The sequence below is a fragment of the Puntigrus tetrazona genome, chromosome 14, assembly GCF_018831695.1.
Source record: "Puntigrus tetrazona isolate hp1 chromosome 14, ASM1883169v1, whole genome shotgun sequence".
In the NCBI taxonomy this organism is placed as follows: domain Eukaryota; kingdom Metazoa; phylum Chordata; class Actinopteri; order Cypriniformes; family Cyprinidae; genus Puntigrus; species Puntigrus tetrazona.
The window spans coordinates 19,217,177-19,235,703 of NC_056712.1; the positions used below are offsets into that span (position 1 = coordinate 19,217,177).

The 18,527-nt window shown below is 39.7% G+C and overlaps 1 protein-coding gene across 1 annotated transcript in view; it reads left to right on the plus strand.

The window, feature by feature from the left end:
- Positions 1 to 18,527, plus strand: part of slit3 (slit homolog 3 (Drosophila)) — a 158,652-nt gene that overhangs the window by 115,584 nt on the left and 24,541 nt on the right. Inside the window, exons 15-24 of the mRNA XM_043258066.1 lie at positions 2,647 to 2,797; positions 4,943 to 5,017; positions 5,532 to 5,675; positions 7,494 to 7,637; positions 11,890 to 12,053; positions 14,081 to 14,216; positions 16,042 to 16,110; positions 16,817 to 16,888; positions 17,045 to 17,116; positions 18,368 to 18,439. Of these exons, the coding sequence (XP_043114001.1) occupies positions 2,647 to 2,797; positions 4,943 to 5,017; positions 5,532 to 5,675; positions 7,494 to 7,637; positions 11,890 to 12,053; positions 14,081 to 14,216; positions 16,042 to 16,110; positions 16,817 to 16,888; positions 17,045 to 17,116; positions 18,368 to 18,439 (1,099 nt within the window). The remainder of the gene's footprint in view (positions 1 to 2,646; positions 2,798 to 4,942; positions 5,018 to 5,531; positions 5,676 to 7,493; positions 7,638 to 11,889; positions 12,054 to 14,080; positions 14,217 to 16,041; positions 16,111 to 16,816; positions 16,889 to 17,044; positions 17,117 to 18,367; positions 18,440 to 18,527) is intronic.

Below are 18,527 nucleotides of genomic sequence, written 5' to 3' on the forward strand. Positions count from 1 at the left end.
AATTTGTCAATTTGTTTGACAATATTTGTCAAGAGATACAGCTATTTGAAAATCTGAAATCTGAGGGTGCAAAACAAATATTGAGAAAATAGCCTTTAGAGTTGTCCAAATTAAGTTCTTAATAATGCATATTACTAATCAAAAATGAGGTTTTGATATATTTATGTTAGGAAATTTACAATATACATTCATGGAATGCAACGATTTGCATAATACATTTATGCAACTACATAATACATTTATACAACTTAATATACAACTGATAAAATGGTCCGCCCCTAACCTATAGTAAATTATTAACAATAAATATAATGCAGCTATGATGCAGGAAATAAAACATCTTTCACAGGCACCTTTTAAAGTGTTGTATTCGGGGTTGTTGTTACAATAGCACAATTCTTAACTCCAAACTAGACCTCACAAAGATTAAAACCCTGGCTATGTGTGTGTGTGTGTGTGTGTGTGTGTGTGTGTGTGTGTGTGTGTGTGTGTGTGTGTGTGTGTGTGTGTGTTTGTGGCAGAGGGCTTTGCTCCATTCCTTTCTCCTCTGCGATGTCTTTATGTGTGTCTTTCTAGTCCCTGTCTGTCTGTCTGTCTGTCCGTCTGTCCGTCTGTCTGTCTGTCTTTTCGGGCTTGTATTCCCAGCTGGCTATTGTTCATGCTGGGACGTGGGAAAGGTGTGCATGGTGTCCCAGAGTTCTGGGCGGCTTCGTGGCTGCTGTGTCCTGGCTGCTCCTTCCTCCTCCTCCTCCTCCTCCCCACCTCTCCGTCCCGCTCCGCTCCTCCACTCTGGCCTCTGGTGCAGCTGTCTCTTGTGCTTGATCTAACCATGTGCCGCCGCCTACACAAGCCTCACATGGTTCCGTCAAGCACCAGGGACCGCTGGACACACTCGCACACAGCATGGCATTCTGGGATATGCGCGGTGGCAGCTCTCTTTGCCGCCGCGAGGAGCGAAGGTGCCGTTCTTTAACCCGGGGAACAACGGATCGCTTGTGAGGAGCTCTAGCTGAGTTTTGCATCTTTAAGGCCGCTCTGGTAGACGTTTGGCTGGAAGCATCAGGGCAGCCGAACGGAGATGGTGGGAATAAGATAAACAGTGGCAGGCGAGTGATGGCTGATGGGAAGCAGACTTATCGCAGGCGGCCAGAAGCTCGTGTTACGCAGAGACTGCCTGTGTTTTCCTGTCAAAACACTTGGTAGTGCCAGACCTCCAGTACCTGACCTCTCGCTCAATGACACTGTTATCTGTTAAAAAAAGAATGCAGACGATGAGGTTGTGTCTGCGAATGTTTGTGGAAGTGTTTGTAGGTGGAAAGAAAAAAGACTGTTTCTTATGTTTTATGTTTTGCCCTACAATCAAAAGAAAACACGTGGCTAAAAATGGCTTTTTTATTTGCATGATATCAAAAATAGGTAAAATTGTGGTCATATTTATATAGATTAAGGCACATTATTTTTAAGCAAGCACATTCCCCCAAGATATATTTTTAATTTGAGATTTTTTTTACCTTTTTCTCATTATTTTAAATCTGAAACGTATTACTTATTATTATTTTTGGAATATATATATATATATATAACAACCTTTGCACAAATGTACATTTTATATAGAAAATTATCTAAATATTTGACTTTTTATATCGATGGCAAAGACATTAAGACATTAATCAATTATTTTTAATTCCTATTCAAATTGAATTACAACTCTAATTCATATAAATATTATATTTTATTTAACATTTTATTATAAGTTTAAATTACATTTCATTATTGAAAAAAGTGTAATTGAGCTTTTATATTTTACATAATATTTTTTATAATGATTACACAGCCATTAAGCCATTATTAACTGTATTAGACACGTTTATGTAAATATTTGCATGAAAAAAATACATTTTATATAGAAAAATGCATAAAATTGTGTTAACATATTTTACATTTTTTGTTATATTTTAAGTCGTTAGGACAATTTGCTTGATATTTAACTTTCTAATTCCATTTATTTGAACTTGTATTACTATGTTATTTATTTATTACCATTTTATATAGTCAGTAAAACATAAATTTATAAATACCGTATTTCATTTCATTTTAATGTGGAAGTGCTTGACTGTCCTGAAAATGTCACAGTGAAAAAGGTTTCATTTTTATGCAAATACATCTCTTTAGGTTTTTGATTTTTAGCTGGCTCACAGATTTTGTGAGGTTTAAAGTGTCTCTGTTATGGGTTATAAAAGGTTAGTGTCTTGGTTTTGGGAGTCCCTAACAACAGGTTGACATGCATGCAAAGTCATTTATTTTTACCTTTATCGCTATTTCTGCTACTTGAAAAACTGACACCTAGTGGCAAAGGATGTATTTTCATTTTCATTCATACCAACGAGTTTATGCTGTTGACATCATCATTAAACGACTTGGGACTTGCTTTAAAGGCTCGTTTCAGTGATTGAGTCGACTCTTCATCCAACCTTATATAACTCTATACACGTTGCACTTTTAGGATGTTTTCATCCCCTTAGAGCTGAGTTACATGCTGCATGAAAGGTTAATTTTTTCAAATCCATAATAGGGGTACTTTAACCACGAATAAGCCGGTTGAATGTCTCTCTCTCTCTCTCTGTTTGTGTCTGTTGTGTCTGTTAGGTGCGGAGGACTACCGCAGTCGTCTCAGCGGCGAGTGTTTCCAGGACCTGGTTTGTCCCGAGCGCTGTCGTTGTGAGGGCACGGTGGTGGACTGCTCCAATCTCAAACTCACCAAAATCCCCCCTCACCTGCCGGAGCACACCACCGACCTGTAAGAGCCCGTGATTTGAGCTTACAAACGCACCTAGCCACCCCATCAGTCATTCACACTCTCACCTGGCTAATTCTTTCGGTGTCCCTCCGTCTCCGAGGCCTCGTTCCTCTCTCCTGTCCTCCGATTACGGGGTCTGAGTTGTGTGAATGAATGTCCAGGGCCTCTCTCAGGCCATTAGCCACTCAGCCGTGTTTTCCCTGGGCGGCGCTAGTCAGGGTGACAATGCGTTTGCCCTTGCGTTGGTGTGTAGAGGACACATCAGGGTTTTCCCTCTGCAGTCCCATCAACTGGAGTCATCTGTCACACTCTCTCTTTCTCTCTCTGTCTTTCTGCGGCTCAGTGACTACAGCTTGCACCCGCTAGCACGGCTGCTTATTTATAGAGCTCTTGTGGGAATGCTAGCAACCAGGAACCAGCACTTTATGTCTGATGCGCTTTCCCATGGCAGGCCCCGCTGGGGAAAGCAGCCCTGGGGGAAGCAAAAAGACAGCCGTGGTGCATTTACTAAACTCTACTTTTACTAATGTTTGGAAAGTCTCTCTCAACATCGCCTAGGCCTTCTCCGCACCAGCCTGTCTCGCTCTTTGTTTGCGAAGGAATGCTAGCATGCTGCTAACTGCTGTGGAGTATGTGCTATCATTTGCTCTTGTAATTTCTCTTTTATACATTTGGTGCATGCAAGTCATTAATTTGGTGCATTTCAAGTAGCTTTGGTTAGCGTAAGATGCACTGTACACTATTTTTTGAAATTGTAAATAAAATAAAGATTAAAAAAAAAAAAAATTAGTCTTTACATTTCAAACATTAGCAGTTAATTTAATGTTTAGTTGTTTATTTGTAAATATTTGTCAAATGAGTTTGGCAATGGATCTTTTCCACATAAGTTTCAACTAGATTGTTGTTAAAGATTATTAATAAAGAATGCACATTAGGTGCGTTTTACTTTTTTACTGCATTTATGAATGTGATGTCAATTAAATGATGCATTCTGTAGTAATTATTGTTATTATTATTTTTCAAATGCAACGTAGGTATTCTTAATGCTTCGATTTGCTTTTATTGTAAATAAAAATATTATTTAGAATAAGTTTCACTTGTTAACTGTTAACTACTTCTTTTGCCACAATAAATTCCTAATTAGCTGCTTATTAATAGTTAGTGTGCTAGTTGTTAAGTTTAGGTGTTGTGTAGAAGTATGCATTGATATGTGCTTAATTAGCACTAATAATTGGCTAATATTCCAGAAATATCCATAATCATTCCATTAGTTTTAACATATTTAACATTAAAAAAGACCGGTGATGTTCATGTGCATTTAATTTAAAAACTTTAATCATAGTTTTTCTAACACGACTTGAATGCACCAGTTTTGGAAGATATCTTACTGTAATACATTGTAAAAATTGCATTTAAATGCGTAGGTTTTATCAGGAAATCTTCACAATAGAATTTAGTTTCCTTTAAGATACGGTCAAATCAGTCAAATTTGACCAAAAAAAGGCCCATTGTCTATTGAGTTTTTCACGCTGCTATTAAAACGACTGGATTTCGCGAATGGAAATTTGCAGAACAACATCGTAACGTTTTTTTACGTACTACGCGCTTTTAGAATTCTTCGTTTTTCAACCATTGTCAACAGGGCCCATATTTTATTTATTTCCTTTCTTGTTTTTCTTTCCTCCTCCTGCGTTTCCCACTTCCTTGAAACTCTCCTGCATGAAGTACAGCTCTATGCCTTTCCAAAACGCGCCATCTGTTTCCAGATGTCTCCATTTATCTGCATCTCCCATTAGCCCGTCTTGCGCGTCCACTGTTATTATTTGCAAAAGCATCAGAGTATGTCCTTCATGTTGTCATCGCTGGTGTTGAGGGACAGATGAATGTGTATGAGAGTCACATACCCAGCTCTCACACCAGAGAAGAGAGCGCTACTGATTTTTCATTACAATGACATCACAGTCCCAATTATACAGCGTCTCCCACATAAGAGACTCGAAGACTGAGTCTGAATGATAATCACTTCCCATTGCTCCTACATGCTCCAGTGAGGTTTACTAGTGCTTTTTTGCTGTGAGACTTGATCTTATTATACAGTAGCTTGTGAGTACTGTTGAACTATTAACCCCCGTCTCTCTCCACCAGACGGCTGAACGACAACGAGATCTCCGTCCTCGAGGCTACAGGGGCCTTCAAGAAGCTGGCGAACCTGCGCAAGATGTACGGAACGGGTTTATTTCTCTCTTTTTTTGGGTTTGACTGCCGAATCACACTGGTGTATTTGGGAAATTTAGTCTATGCCGTGTACAGCAGGACAAGAAAAGCTTCTGGAATATTCCAAGTCAATAGGAAAACACATGCGATGATTTACTGTCGGGCAATATTTGAGGCCCACTCCAAAATTGGAAAAAGCAGCATTCGCTCAGGAAGAGGACCCGGTGATTTATCATGCATGAAATTGCTTACTATCTAGCTCAGTTATAAATTGGGCAGATCTAAAAGCCCGACCTTACATTTTACCGAAGCGCGGTTTTAAAATTAAGCGGTGAATCATCATAAACGTGTGTTTAGGATACAACCACAACCTATTCATATGACGAAACAAAGAAATGTGCAGTGTACCGTTGCAACCTGTGCTTTCTGCCATTTGTCAGAGTAATAAATGGTGCGTTCGAGAGCCATTAAAAGGCAAGCTTCATCAGAGTTGACGTTTTCCCCAATTCTGTGTTTGCAGAAACTTAAGCAATAATAAACTCCGGGACATCCGCGAGGGGGCGTTTGATGGGGCCGGAGGTGTTCTGGAGCTGCTGTTGACCGGAAACAAGCTGCAGTCGGTCAGCGGACGGATGTTCAAGGGTTTGGGCGGCCTGAAAACACTGTAAGTATCGCCAGTCTTTACATTTCTCCGCTCTTCTGTCCTACTCGTTAAAATGAGCCACGCTTGCATTCCTGTATTCACATATAAATGCACGAACACCAGCCAATGTGCTCCGGGAACTGAAACAAATGTTCACGAAAAACTGCCTGTTCTCAGCAAAAACATCGATCGTCGGGTCTAATCAAGATGCTGAGCGCGAGAAGCTATTCTCTAAGAAACTCACGGGCGTAGACGTCTTCCGAGCTGCCTCGCTATCGGGAACAAAGATGCTAATACAGTGCATATTCTGAAGCCTGGTGGTCAGAAAAAGCCTCGCTAAGGTCTGCTGTCGCTCTAATTAGCTTAATTGGAGAGAGAGGAGTGCATAGGAGCAAATGAATGGAATCATGGTCCTGCAATATTGGATTTAGTGGCTTTCAAATCCCAGGAGTGTGTGTCCAAATTGAGTTTGCTCGTCTCAGATCCCTGTTTGTCAGAGTTTAATGCCGAATTTGCTGCTTTCGGGTTTTCATCACGAAGGACTCTGGTTTGCATTTAGCCCGTTTGTGCTGCTGAGGGCCTTTAGGAGAACCTGATTGTTCTGGGCAGCTCAGCCCTCCCCGACCTCAAGTTGTCCCGCGTCAAGCGTCTGTGTCTGCTGCACACACAGAACGGCCAGAGACTGAACCTGAGACTTCAGATAACCCAAACTACACCTACAACAAAACTCATTTTTAGAATTAAAACAATAGATTAGAAACTGAAGGGTGCGTGGACTTATTGAACTCAAGTCAAATTATATATAGTGTACCATATATGAAAACATTATAATAAATGTTTTATATATTTTATGTGATAGGTTGGTTCTTTCTAGGAGAAAGATATTTAAAATCATTTCACATCATATATTTAAAATAATATAAGAATGTGTTACTGATTTTTTTTCTTAAGTGATTAAAAATCTTACTATTCCTGTTTTCAATAAATGCTGTTCTTTTTTACTTTTTATAAGTATCATAGGTTCCAAAAAAAATATTAAGGATTAAAAATAGTTTTCAACAAATAATTAAAATTAGAATGACTTAGAATGCTGAAAAACACAGCGATTACGATTCAAAAGTACATTCAAATAGAAAACCTTAAATTTAAAAAATTGTAATAGAATTGTAATTAGCAAATAAATTCAGCTTTGTTGAGCACAAGAGAGCTTTCATAATTTTACTGATCCCAAACTTATTATTATTATTATTGTTATTGTTGTGTATATGTGTGACAGACATTTCAAAATGTTTGTTGCTAACTTAATTGCTTATTTTTCTCTGCATTTGCACAGGGAATAATAATAATAATAACAATAATAATAATAATAATAATAATAATGATGATGATGATGATGATGATAATGATAATGAAATAAAAAAATTAATATATATATATATATATATATATATATATATATATATATATATATATATATATGAAAACCTGTGCCAGCACAGAAGCAATAAATGCCTATTTATATATTCATTCGATTTAGCTGACTTGCTGGGTGAAATAAAGGTTAATAACATTGGCAGTTTAGCAATGTTTAATTTGAATACACAGTATGCCGTCTGCTGAAGCCCCGTCAGATTTCCTTCCTGTAAACCATTTCACAACAATCACATCACTGCAGACTCATACCAGACTCCTGTCTCGATATGTGCCTACTTGCCGCATCCACAACATAATGCTTCTGAAGTGACATGCTAGCAGTCATACCACAGAAGCACCAGTGAGTCTCGTAAACTCCCTCTCCGTGAGTCTGTCAGACTCAGTGTGTCTCTGTGTTCCTGTCAGGATGCTGAGGAGTAATCAGATCAGCTGTGTGGATAACGCCACCTTCACCGGCCTCAGCTCCGTCCGCCTGCTTTCCCTCTACGACAACCGGATCTCCACCATCGCCCCGGGAGCTTTCAACACCCTGCACTCCCTGTCCACCATGTGAGTCCTGCACACACACACACACACACACACACACACACACACACACACACACACACACACACACACACACACACACACACTCTCTCAGTGTCAAGGGTTCACACGATCAGTAATGCATCCGTAATAACTGAAATTCTTTACTGCAAAAAAAATAATAATAATTGAAAGAATTAGGCATTTTAAAGCGCAGCTATCTCTGCTGCCTAATATAACTATTTGTTGAAGTTCCTGTATCCGTACCAAAGCCACAAATGAGTTAGCTGAAAAATTCACAAAGACGCAGGAAGTCAAACACAGTCTATCAGGTCACGCACCACCACCAATCAAGCGCCTATTATATCTTCATATGCAAAGCGGATGAGGATGTGGTTCCAGCAAAGAATTCTTATTGTTTGCAGATGTTTTTCAGAATTATGAGGTTATGTTTTCTTGCCTTGGTTGTTCTTGAACCTCAGATGAGAAAATGTTGGCTTGCCCCGTGGGGCAGGGTGAATTATTCAGAAATGGCTAAAAGGGAAAATTGCTCTGCCGCTGTCTAAAAATGGACTCAAAATTTTGTGCCATGATGATGTCCATACAAAGGCAAACGTAGCGAATTCATTCGTCTGCCGTTTGGTTTTTGCTTTTGATTGTGTGCTTAAAAAAAATAATAAAAATTGGGAACAGCTGGAGAAAACGATGCTCGGTGCATTTTTAATGCAGATTAATATCTGCGTAGCTTTTTGCGGGGGAGGTAAACAAACAACTGATCGACAAAAAAAAAAAGAAAAAAGAAAAGAAAGAACTCTAGTGTGTCACGGCCCTGAGGGAACGACAAGAAAGAAAAAGATCAACGGAGAAAACTGAAAGAGATCTCACAGATGTTCGTAGATAAACAGATGCTGTTAAGCATTCCAAATAACTTCTGGTGGAATCATAATTTAGAGAAAAAAATGGAAAAGATGACTGCCAACACAGCGAGCATCTGTAACCATTTGAATTATCATATCAGGTTGTATTCCTGGCACACATCACAACATGCAGCAATACACATGTTTCTCTCTTTCATTCGGTGAAAGCTCTCTGCTAGAAATATGTGAAACTCTCAGATTGTTCTGGTTTGTGCGGGGTGTCATTCCCTCCATCCTGACCATCTAATCAAATTAAGCATGAATAAACAACAGGAAGAATTTACACAATGAAGTCATCCAATCAGTAACATATATATTTTTTATCGAGGCATAAACATGGCATAATGTTCTTTGACAACCTTTTTCTAGTCGAGTGCTATAGCACGGTTTGGTTTTTGTTTTTGTCATGTTTTGCTTTGCTTGGCTTTACTTTCCTGCCCTTTGTTTTTTTTTCCATTATCAAAAATCTCGTTTTTATTATGTAAACAATAATGAATTTTGAGAATTGTTTTCTGATTTATATATATATACATAAGTTGGCCATAAGCCAACTTTTCCAATCAATCTGTTGTGCTTTTTCTTTCAGACTCGTTCTTTTTCATTCTCTCTCTTTTTTTGCCAGCTCTCTAATAACCCAGCGTCTGACACAGCCATGTCCATTTCAGCACAGGGCAATTAAAAATAGAGAGACATAGAGACAGAGGGAGAGAGAGACAGAGAGAGAGCGAGAAAGAGAGACAGGAAGAGAGAGGGACAGAGAGAGAGAGACAGAGACACAGAGAGAGACAGAGAGAGAGACAGAGAGACACAGAGAGAGAGAGAGAGAGAGACAGAGAGAGACATAGAGACAGAGACACAGAGAGAGAGAGAGAGAGAGAGAGAGACCGAGACACAGAGACACAGAGAGAGAGACAGACAGACAGAGAGACACAGAGAGAGAGAGACAGAGACACACAGAGAGAGAGAGAGAGAGAGAGACAGAGACACAGAGACATAGATACAGAGACACAGAGAGAGAGTGACAGAGACTCAGAGAGAGAGAGAGACAGAGACACAGAGAGACAGAGACAGAGAGAGAGAGACAGAGACAGAGACACAGAGACAGAGACACAGAGACAGAGACACAGAGAGAGAGTGACAGAGACACAGAGAGAGAGAGACAGACAGACAGAGAGACAGAGAGAGAGAGAGAGAGAGAGAGAGAGAGAGAGAGAGAGAGAGAGACAGAGACAGAGAGACAGAGACAGAGACACAGAGACATAGAGACAGAGACACAGAGAGAGAGTGACAGAGACACAGAGAGAGAGTGACAGAGACACAGAGAGACAGAGACACAGAGAGACAGAGACAGAGACAGAGAGAGAGAGAGAGACACAGAGACACAGAGACATAGAGACAGAGACACAGAGAGAGAGAGAGACAGAGACACAGAGAGAGAGAGACAGAGAGACAGAGAGAGAGAGAGAGAGAGAGAGAGAGAGAGACAGACAGAGACACAGAGACAGAGACACAGAGACAGAGACACAGAGAGAGAGAGACATAGAGACAGAGACATAGAGACAGAGAGACAGAGACAGACACAGAGAGAGAGCAAGGTCTCCCCAGCTATTCTCTTCCCACAGTATTGCAGCAGTCATGTTGGACACACTTCCCTCCAGTTTCTCTCTCACTCCATCATTCATCCCTCCACCTCTGCTTAAATTAGAGCGGAGCGGGAGAGCGTTTCCGGTCGGAGAGTTTGGAGAGCGCAGCCAGGACAGAGGTTACTTCTGAGTGCTCGCATTTGTGATCATCACCGTAAAAATACCCGCGTGTTTTGTCAGTTATGTCCCATTTATTAAATTTAGCAGCATAAATACTCTCCGATGTCTAGCGCACGATATCGTTCCCAAAGCAAACGTCTGCCTGGCTCGTTCTCTCTCAGCCGGTGTTTCTTTGCCCTTTGAAGCGTGTACAGAAAGCGATGTAGGAATAATTAAAGGCAAACACATCGCAGGGTGGTGTTAACATGAGCACATCCCCTTAAGCTGCGAAGCGTCTATTGGCGAAGCAAAGGAAGGTCAGCACACTCGATTAATTTATCCCACAGGCGGTATCGCAGCACATACTCTGTAAAGAGTGGCTCTGTGTTTCAGTAATGTCTGAGTGGGCCGTCAGCCGGATCCCGGTGGGCCTTCTGCAGTCATTGCTGGTGACGCTTTCAACTCAAGGCTACAATTTTCTGATTTAGGTCTGTGTGCCACCAGCTGAACTTTCAGAACTCAGCGAGGACGCATGAAAAATGGGCCAATAAGTTGATTCTGAGGACTATTCTGCTCCGGCGGCCCCTGTAGCCGGTGGTTGATTGATCGTTCTGTACCTAAACGTGATGAAAGTGTCTTATTCGTGAGATCTCGTGTTTTATTGGTCGTCGATTTTTTTTTAATTGCAAAATTAAACTTTTACGTAGCGAGTGATTCCAAACTCGTATGAAAAAGGTTCAACTGCATAATAAAAATGGCACATTAGTAAGTAAATAAACATATAAAAAGAAAAAAATGATACATTAAAACGTTAGCATTATTACTAGTAATGCTAAACTACTCTTCAAAGTATTTTTTTATGCGTTTTATAGCATTCACATCCCACCCAGCGCAATATGAAAAAGGTTCAGTTACATAATTAATAGGAAGGATAAATAAATGATGATTAAAATGTAATAATAATAATAAATACAAAACTGCTCCTCAAGGTAATAAAGCAGAAACCGCGCAATTTATTTCCAGAACATATCATTATAGTCAGTATACCGTTAAATTGAGCAATAAATTGTTGCTATTTTTCAGAAAAGCATTTCCCAAGCCTCTGATATTATACTTGACTTCAGGTTTTAAAAGAAGATTAAGTCCTTAAGCCACACTAGTACAGAAGGGGGCTTTGGAGAGGTCAAATATAACTGTATTCTGCGCTGAGCAAGCAATGATGCAAATGTCACAGCGCTGCCTTGTTTATCGTTCGGAGGATAGCGCTGAGATAGAACAGTTGCAGAGCTACAAGAGCGCAGACTTCGCGGGGTGAAAGTTTGCCCGAAATGTTGAGATGCACCTTTGACAGTTTAGTCTTGGAGAGGTGATGCACCTCGTGTTATTTAATAACGACGTAATAACACATCAGAAGTTGCTATCGAACACTGTCAGCATTGCAGCTCGCATCGCAGTCATAATATATAATTGTATTGCTATTTAAATGCAAATTCGGTTCTCCTGCTGGGTTAAATGGGCTGGAGTTTAATCGTTTATGTGGTAATTTAACCATGCTGATTGCTTTCCATTGTAATTATGTAGTAATGGGGTTTGTGTTTTCTTTCTGTTTGTGTACAGTAACCTGCTGTCTAATCCCTACGTGTGTGACTGTCACTTAGCCTGGCTGGGACTGTGGCTTAAGAAGACCAGGGTGGTTAGTGGTAACCCTCGCTGTCAGAAACCTGCCTTCCTGAAGGAGATCCCTATACAGGATGTAGCCACGCCTGACTTCTCCTGCGACGGTATGACTCCATTCTAGACACTTGCACAACATCTGCTGCTTGTCCTGTTGATGGATCAGCAAACACCTGCATCGGACGATGTATATCGAACAATAAATCAGTCGGGCATCACAGCGATTCTACCAGAGTAAAAGTACACCTTTACTTCGGTAACCAGGGTCCAAAATTAACTTTTATTTATTTTACCACAACTGGTGATTTATTGCCGTAATATTTTATATGATATACTTTTATTATAAACGTGCAATGATATGTAATAAAATGCTATTATGTTTATGATATAATTAAATATTGCGTACTGGGCATTAAACTGTATATTACTAAAAAAAAAAAAAAAAATTTATTAGCCATTTATTAATGCTAATTGAGCACACAATAATGCATTATTTATATATATATATATGTATATATGTATATATGTGTATATATATATATATATATATATATATATATATATATATATATATATATATATATATATGTATGTGTGTGTGTGTGTGTGTGTGTGTGTGTGTATATATATATATATATATATATATATATATATATATATATATATATATATGCATTATTATATATTACCATATATCTATATATCAGTATGTATATCTATATGCTGTATACTATTACAGCATATAATAATAGACAGGCAGACAGCAGTATATTAGGCAGTAAATGTGAATATACCAGTCTGTACTTCCATCTATACAATGCTGATTGTCTTTCATACTCTTCAGCTCCTTTATGTCCACACTGGCCTGTTTATATAGACACTTTTAAGCAGTTCCTCGTGACCGTTTTGCAGACCTCAGCTAGTATTTGTCTTGTAGCCTGTGCCACGCACACCACATCCATCTCCAGTTCCCATGAAATCATGCTGCTCAGATCAGGCCGCTGCGTCTCTCTCTCTCTCTCCGCTCCATCTCCTCGGGTTTCCCACACCTTCAGCATCAGGGTAAATCACACCCGGACAGCTTCCCACAAGGCCGCAGCGAGAGCTCGGAGGCCACGGCATCATCTTCTCCCGGTTTTTATAGGGAAGAACTGGTGTCCATAAAGACGAGGGGAAAACAGAACCTCTTGAGACCGACATAAAGTTTAACGGAGAAAAAGAAGCTGCGGTTTGGCTTCTGTCTGGCCGGGGTCCTGTGTTTCAGAAGGCCTCCCTGTCAAAGCCGGGGTGTTTTGGGTAGAAAAAGCTCTTTTCGCTCCGCTTCTGGGGAATATTGTGTTAAGAGAGCCCGCTCAGCTCTGAAATCAAGAGAAATCGCCCCGACTCGAGCTCCATTAGTTAGAAGAAGCTGTCTGTCAGGGCTCATGTGTTGTTATTCCGTTCCTTTCTCTGCTCCAAAAAACTCGCCACCACAACATCCAGCTATTTCGGTGCTCTGCAATTACAGCTAGAGTAACAAAGTCGAGCTAAATTGATTTACGGGAAGATATTTTCGGTCGTTTGAAGGAGTCCAGTCATTGTAAAACTAGCCCCTTCGGCTCTTCTGCGTCCAGATCCAGCGCTCTCCTTCCAGACTCGCTCTGTGTGTTATTGTTGGAGCATATCTCGGTCTCCATTACCTCCCATTAATGGCTTAATTCTCTGTTTCTTTTTAATCTGCGGGGTAATTCAGCCTTGTACTGATAGCATCTTACAGAGCTGGGATGAAAGCGGCTCGGGAGGAGGCTACGAGTATAGCTTGCAGGAAATGTGGAGCGAGCGAGGCCAAAAGCAATATTTAGCTGCCGATTTTAAACTCCCGTGCACTGTATCAGTTCGCAAGCGTGCGCTGTAATAACGATAGCCGCGTTTGGACACCCACACACGCCGGAGAATGGGCTATTTTCAATGCAATTCGCCGTACGCAGCACCTGCGCTCTTTCATCCGTTCTCTCTCTCCCTTTTTTCTCCGTCCTCCATTACTTCCTTTTAAAGAATTGATGAGTTTCTATATTAGATCCGTTAGCAACACATATTACATTTTTCTCTTGCATGATGTAAAGGAGCATGAAATATGCATGTGTTTCTCTCTCAGGTACGGAGGAGAACGTGTGCCTGCCGTCGGCCCCTCGCTGTCCTGATTCGTGCACATGCTCGGACTCGGTGGTGCGCTGCAGTAACCGCGGGCTGCGTTCGCTGCCTAAGGGCATCCCTAAAGACACCACTGAACTGTGAGTCTCTCCTTCCAGCTCCCTTTGTTTGTCTTTCTTTCCTGTCGTGTGTTCATCTTTTTCGGTTTGGGATAGGCGGTTCACTTCCACAAAAAAAAAACTAAATAGGATTTAGTTTCCGTAAGGGTTGCTGCAGTGTTTTCTACTTTAAGTTTAGTTAATTAAAATAGGAAGATAATAATTGTTTAATTCATTTGACCATTGATGCAAATGACCTTCGGGGTGCAGATGGAGATTTGATTCAGCGTCGGACAAATTGGTCGATTAATTGACAGGGAATGACAAAGCTCTAACTGAAAATTTGCATGATTGAATTTAAACAAAATATGAACAAAAAATGAATACAGCAACAAGACTGGGACAATGCATTCACGTCCATTTTTGATGATGTTGTGGAGAAAATTAATTTTCTTTTAAAGCAGAGCTTTATAGTGATATTTCATTTTCACAAAATATTTAGTCATTTGGCCAAAATGATTCATAATAGTTATGTTATTGCAATATCTAAAGAAATTAAGACAAAAACATATGTATACATGTATATCATCTATCTGTTTCTCTTTTATTTATTAATAAATATATTTACTGTGTAATTCTGACTTAATTTTTAAGACAATATATTCTGATATATATTTTTATATTTACACTTATATATTTTTTTAAATAATTATATATATATATATATATATATATATATATATATATATATATATATATATATATATATATATATATATATATATATATATCACTGAACTGTTATATTACTGAAAATAAAAAATATAATGGCATTTCATAAAATGTTATGGTTATCATTAATACTTATTTGGTATGTTTCAATGTCCTCAGGAAATAAATCAGAAATGCATAAGAAATATGCATGAAAGATATAGACAACTATGTCCATGTCACATGACGACCAGAACACTATCAGGCAAAAGGGAACAAAATGTTCTAAGTTTATAAAGTTTAGCTACTGCTTTGCATCTTTAAGGCACTCAAATGCAGCATTTAGGTGTAAATAAGGTACCTTTTTGTCTTTTGTATCCAAAAAGGTTGAATTGTAGAGATGGGCACTGATTCTGAGAAGGGTCTCATACGATCCCTGAGAAGAGATGGTATGAGGGTCAGTAAGTTGTTGCCCTGTTAAATTATCAGTCATGAACTAATGGACCGATCAGATGAAGAGTGAGCACAGGGCCTTCATAGAAGCGCTGACACACAGGCCATTTAAGCTCGACAAGAGCCACTCGTTCTTAGAGAAAATGGGATAGATGGAGAGACGGGGAAGCAAAAGTACAAAATGACGATGTCTAAGAGAAGGGATTGCAAACAAGTGACGAGGAGGAGACTGATATAACAAGCTGTTATAATTTCCAGCGTGGTGAGCTTGTCGCTGTCTGTTTCTCAGCAGAAGGACAGTAGCGTCGTAGTTTTGAAGACAGTACTCTTGGTCACTGGCAGACCCCATTATCAAATCGCTTTGATAGCAGACCATGAGATGCCCATCAAAACCCATCTATCTGTGTCCTGTCGTCTTGTGGTGGCCGGGTCTGCTGACCCTATGCCTAGAACGGCCTTTTAGCTCGTCACAAAGTGGCAAAATTAGGATGAGCGCATAAGCAATCCCAGCAGCCATGTCGTTCTTTTCCCGAGCATAGCTTCTCTACATCTAGAGCCTCTTTGTGGTAATAAGACTGTTTCTTCTGATGCAAAATTGATTTTTAAGCATGAAATGAAATTTAAAACGAATCTGGTTTTACTTTGTAGCTTGTTTGAGGATTGTAAACCTCGCCCGTTAACAGGATTTTTCTTACCGTTTCAGATATTTGGAAGGAAACCTGCTCACCTCCGTTCCCAAAGATCTTGCTAATCTGAAACAACTCACACTGCTGTATGTATTTCTTCACTTCTCATTGAGTTTTTTTTTTCATCTGGCGCACGCTTTTACCTTCTTGTGCTTTAAAGTCTTGTCTGAATCATTTCTGAAGCTGTAGGATTCAACATTTTTAGGAAAAATCGCCTGTACAAAAAGGTTGCAAGTACATGCTATTAAAAACATGAATGTAAAATCGGTATTATATTTTATTTAAATAATTTGGTTTCTTCTCATGTTCGTTATCTGCTATGTACATAAGGGAGTTATGTTAAATATTATGCTTTCAGTTTAGATTTATTATATTTTCTTAGCTCCGTGTGCATTACCCAGATGCTTCCTTTTGCTTTGTTTGACCATATGCACCATTTATATATAAAAAATATTGGCCATATTTTGTGTACAAGCTACTTCTGATGAACTTATGACTCATCAAGTGCTGATCAATTTTTAATGTTTTTTTCATTTATTTTGGTATAACACTTAATTAACCACAACTGCCTCTTTTTTGCATAAATTAAGCAGGATATTTTTGCAGTATATGGTTTTAATGCATATTTAAAGTGATTAGTTAGTAACCTTCGTCTAACCTGGATGAAAGTAGCTGAATAAATCTCTTGTAGGAGCACGCGGGCTTCAGAATGTGAAGGCACGCTCTAGACGTTGTTCTGAAGGTGTGTGTAATTGAATCCGCCGTGTGTTTGTGTGTGTGTTTCCTCCGCAGAGACCTCAGCAATAACAGCATCGGTCTTCTTGCCCCTCTCACCTTCAGCAACATGACGCAGCTCGCCACCCTGTGAGTAACGCCGTAATCCAACAAACACACACACTCTCCGGGTCCACATAGTATGTGTTTGTCAGTGCGCTCGTGTGAATGCGATTACCACTGACAAAACATTTGTCATTAAATGGCTCCGTGTCTCACTCATATTCGCTCTCTCTTTCTCTGCAGCATCCTGAGCTATAATCAGATTCGCTGTGTCCCGGTTCATGCATTTGATGGCTTGCGTTCTCTCCGCCTGCTGTAAGACTCTCTTTTGTTTTTTACCTGATGAACCAGCGATCTGCTACACAGTCACATCAATCTCTCTCTGTCTCTCACTCACACACACACACACACACACACACTCCCCATGCACCACAACACCTCGGTGAGATCCTAATAACCTGCCTTATGAACTTAACTTCAGGAGATTACTGCCTGAACAAAGCTGCTTTAGAACAGCATGTTCACAGCATAAGCAAGTTCTGAAGGAACAAAGCAATAGATTTTAAGAGCACTTAAAGTCCTGTGGGTAAAACTTTATTCTTTTGTTTGTACGAAAGTCACATTAAAATGGTCTTGGAAACTTTTTAACATGCCTTCATCATTTATTTTTTAGTTACTAGACTACTTACAGACTCTATCTATATATATATATATATATATATATATATATATATATATATATATATGTTTGCTCCTTAGCTGTCCCTATTATTGCTGAACAATAATTTTTTATTGTGCTATAGTTATTAGCTTTATATATTTTTAGATATATAATAAAATATTATACATGCATTTATAATACTACAATATGAAATTGGCTTTCAACGTTTCTACTGAAAAAAATATTATTTCTTTCACATATTTATTTGGCATTTTGAAACGTGGTGGGGAAAAACTATTTGTTCATGGGTAAAACATTCTGAGATGCATGTGCCTTTGGCCTTGTAGGTTATTAGGAGACCTTTAAATGAGTGAGTTTGAAAAGTGTGATCATAGTTTTAGACACATCCTGTCTGCATTAAGCTGTGTTCTGGGGCTCTGGGCAGGTTATCAACACCCTGTGTGCACAGATATGTTAAACAGCCCAAAGGACGCCCACCTTATTCCGGCCCTTTTAAGCTTAGTCTGCCAGGCAGTCATCATTGTCACTTTTTAATTTCCCAGAATGCCCCAGGGCCAGGGCTGACGTGGCCTCAAGGGCCCGTAGCTGTCCAATCATGTTCTCAGGTTGCAGTCTGAGTGTGTATATGTGTGGGCCGAGCGCCCCGTGATACAACAGGAGAAATTATTAAACGGAACCGACACGGCATACAATGACATCTCAATGCAAATCTGCCGTTCCCACCGGTGTCTCACAAAACGCCAGCGGTCTTCTATAATCTGTGCTAAGTGCCATGAATGGCCGACCCTTTCTTTCTCTATCTCCATTTATAGTGTGGAAAACAATAGAGCCAGCTCCCAGAGCTCCATGCTTTTTTTCATTTCCTTTTCATTCTTCTCTTTCAGAACCCTCCACGGAAATGACCTTTCAACTATTCCGGAGGGAGCCTTCAGCCACTTGACATCTCTGTCTCATCTGTAAGTGTGTGTGTGTGTGTGTGTAAAAGCGTGCTCTCTCTGCCTCTATTAATGATAGACTCTCAGTCTCAGCCTTAGAGACCAACTC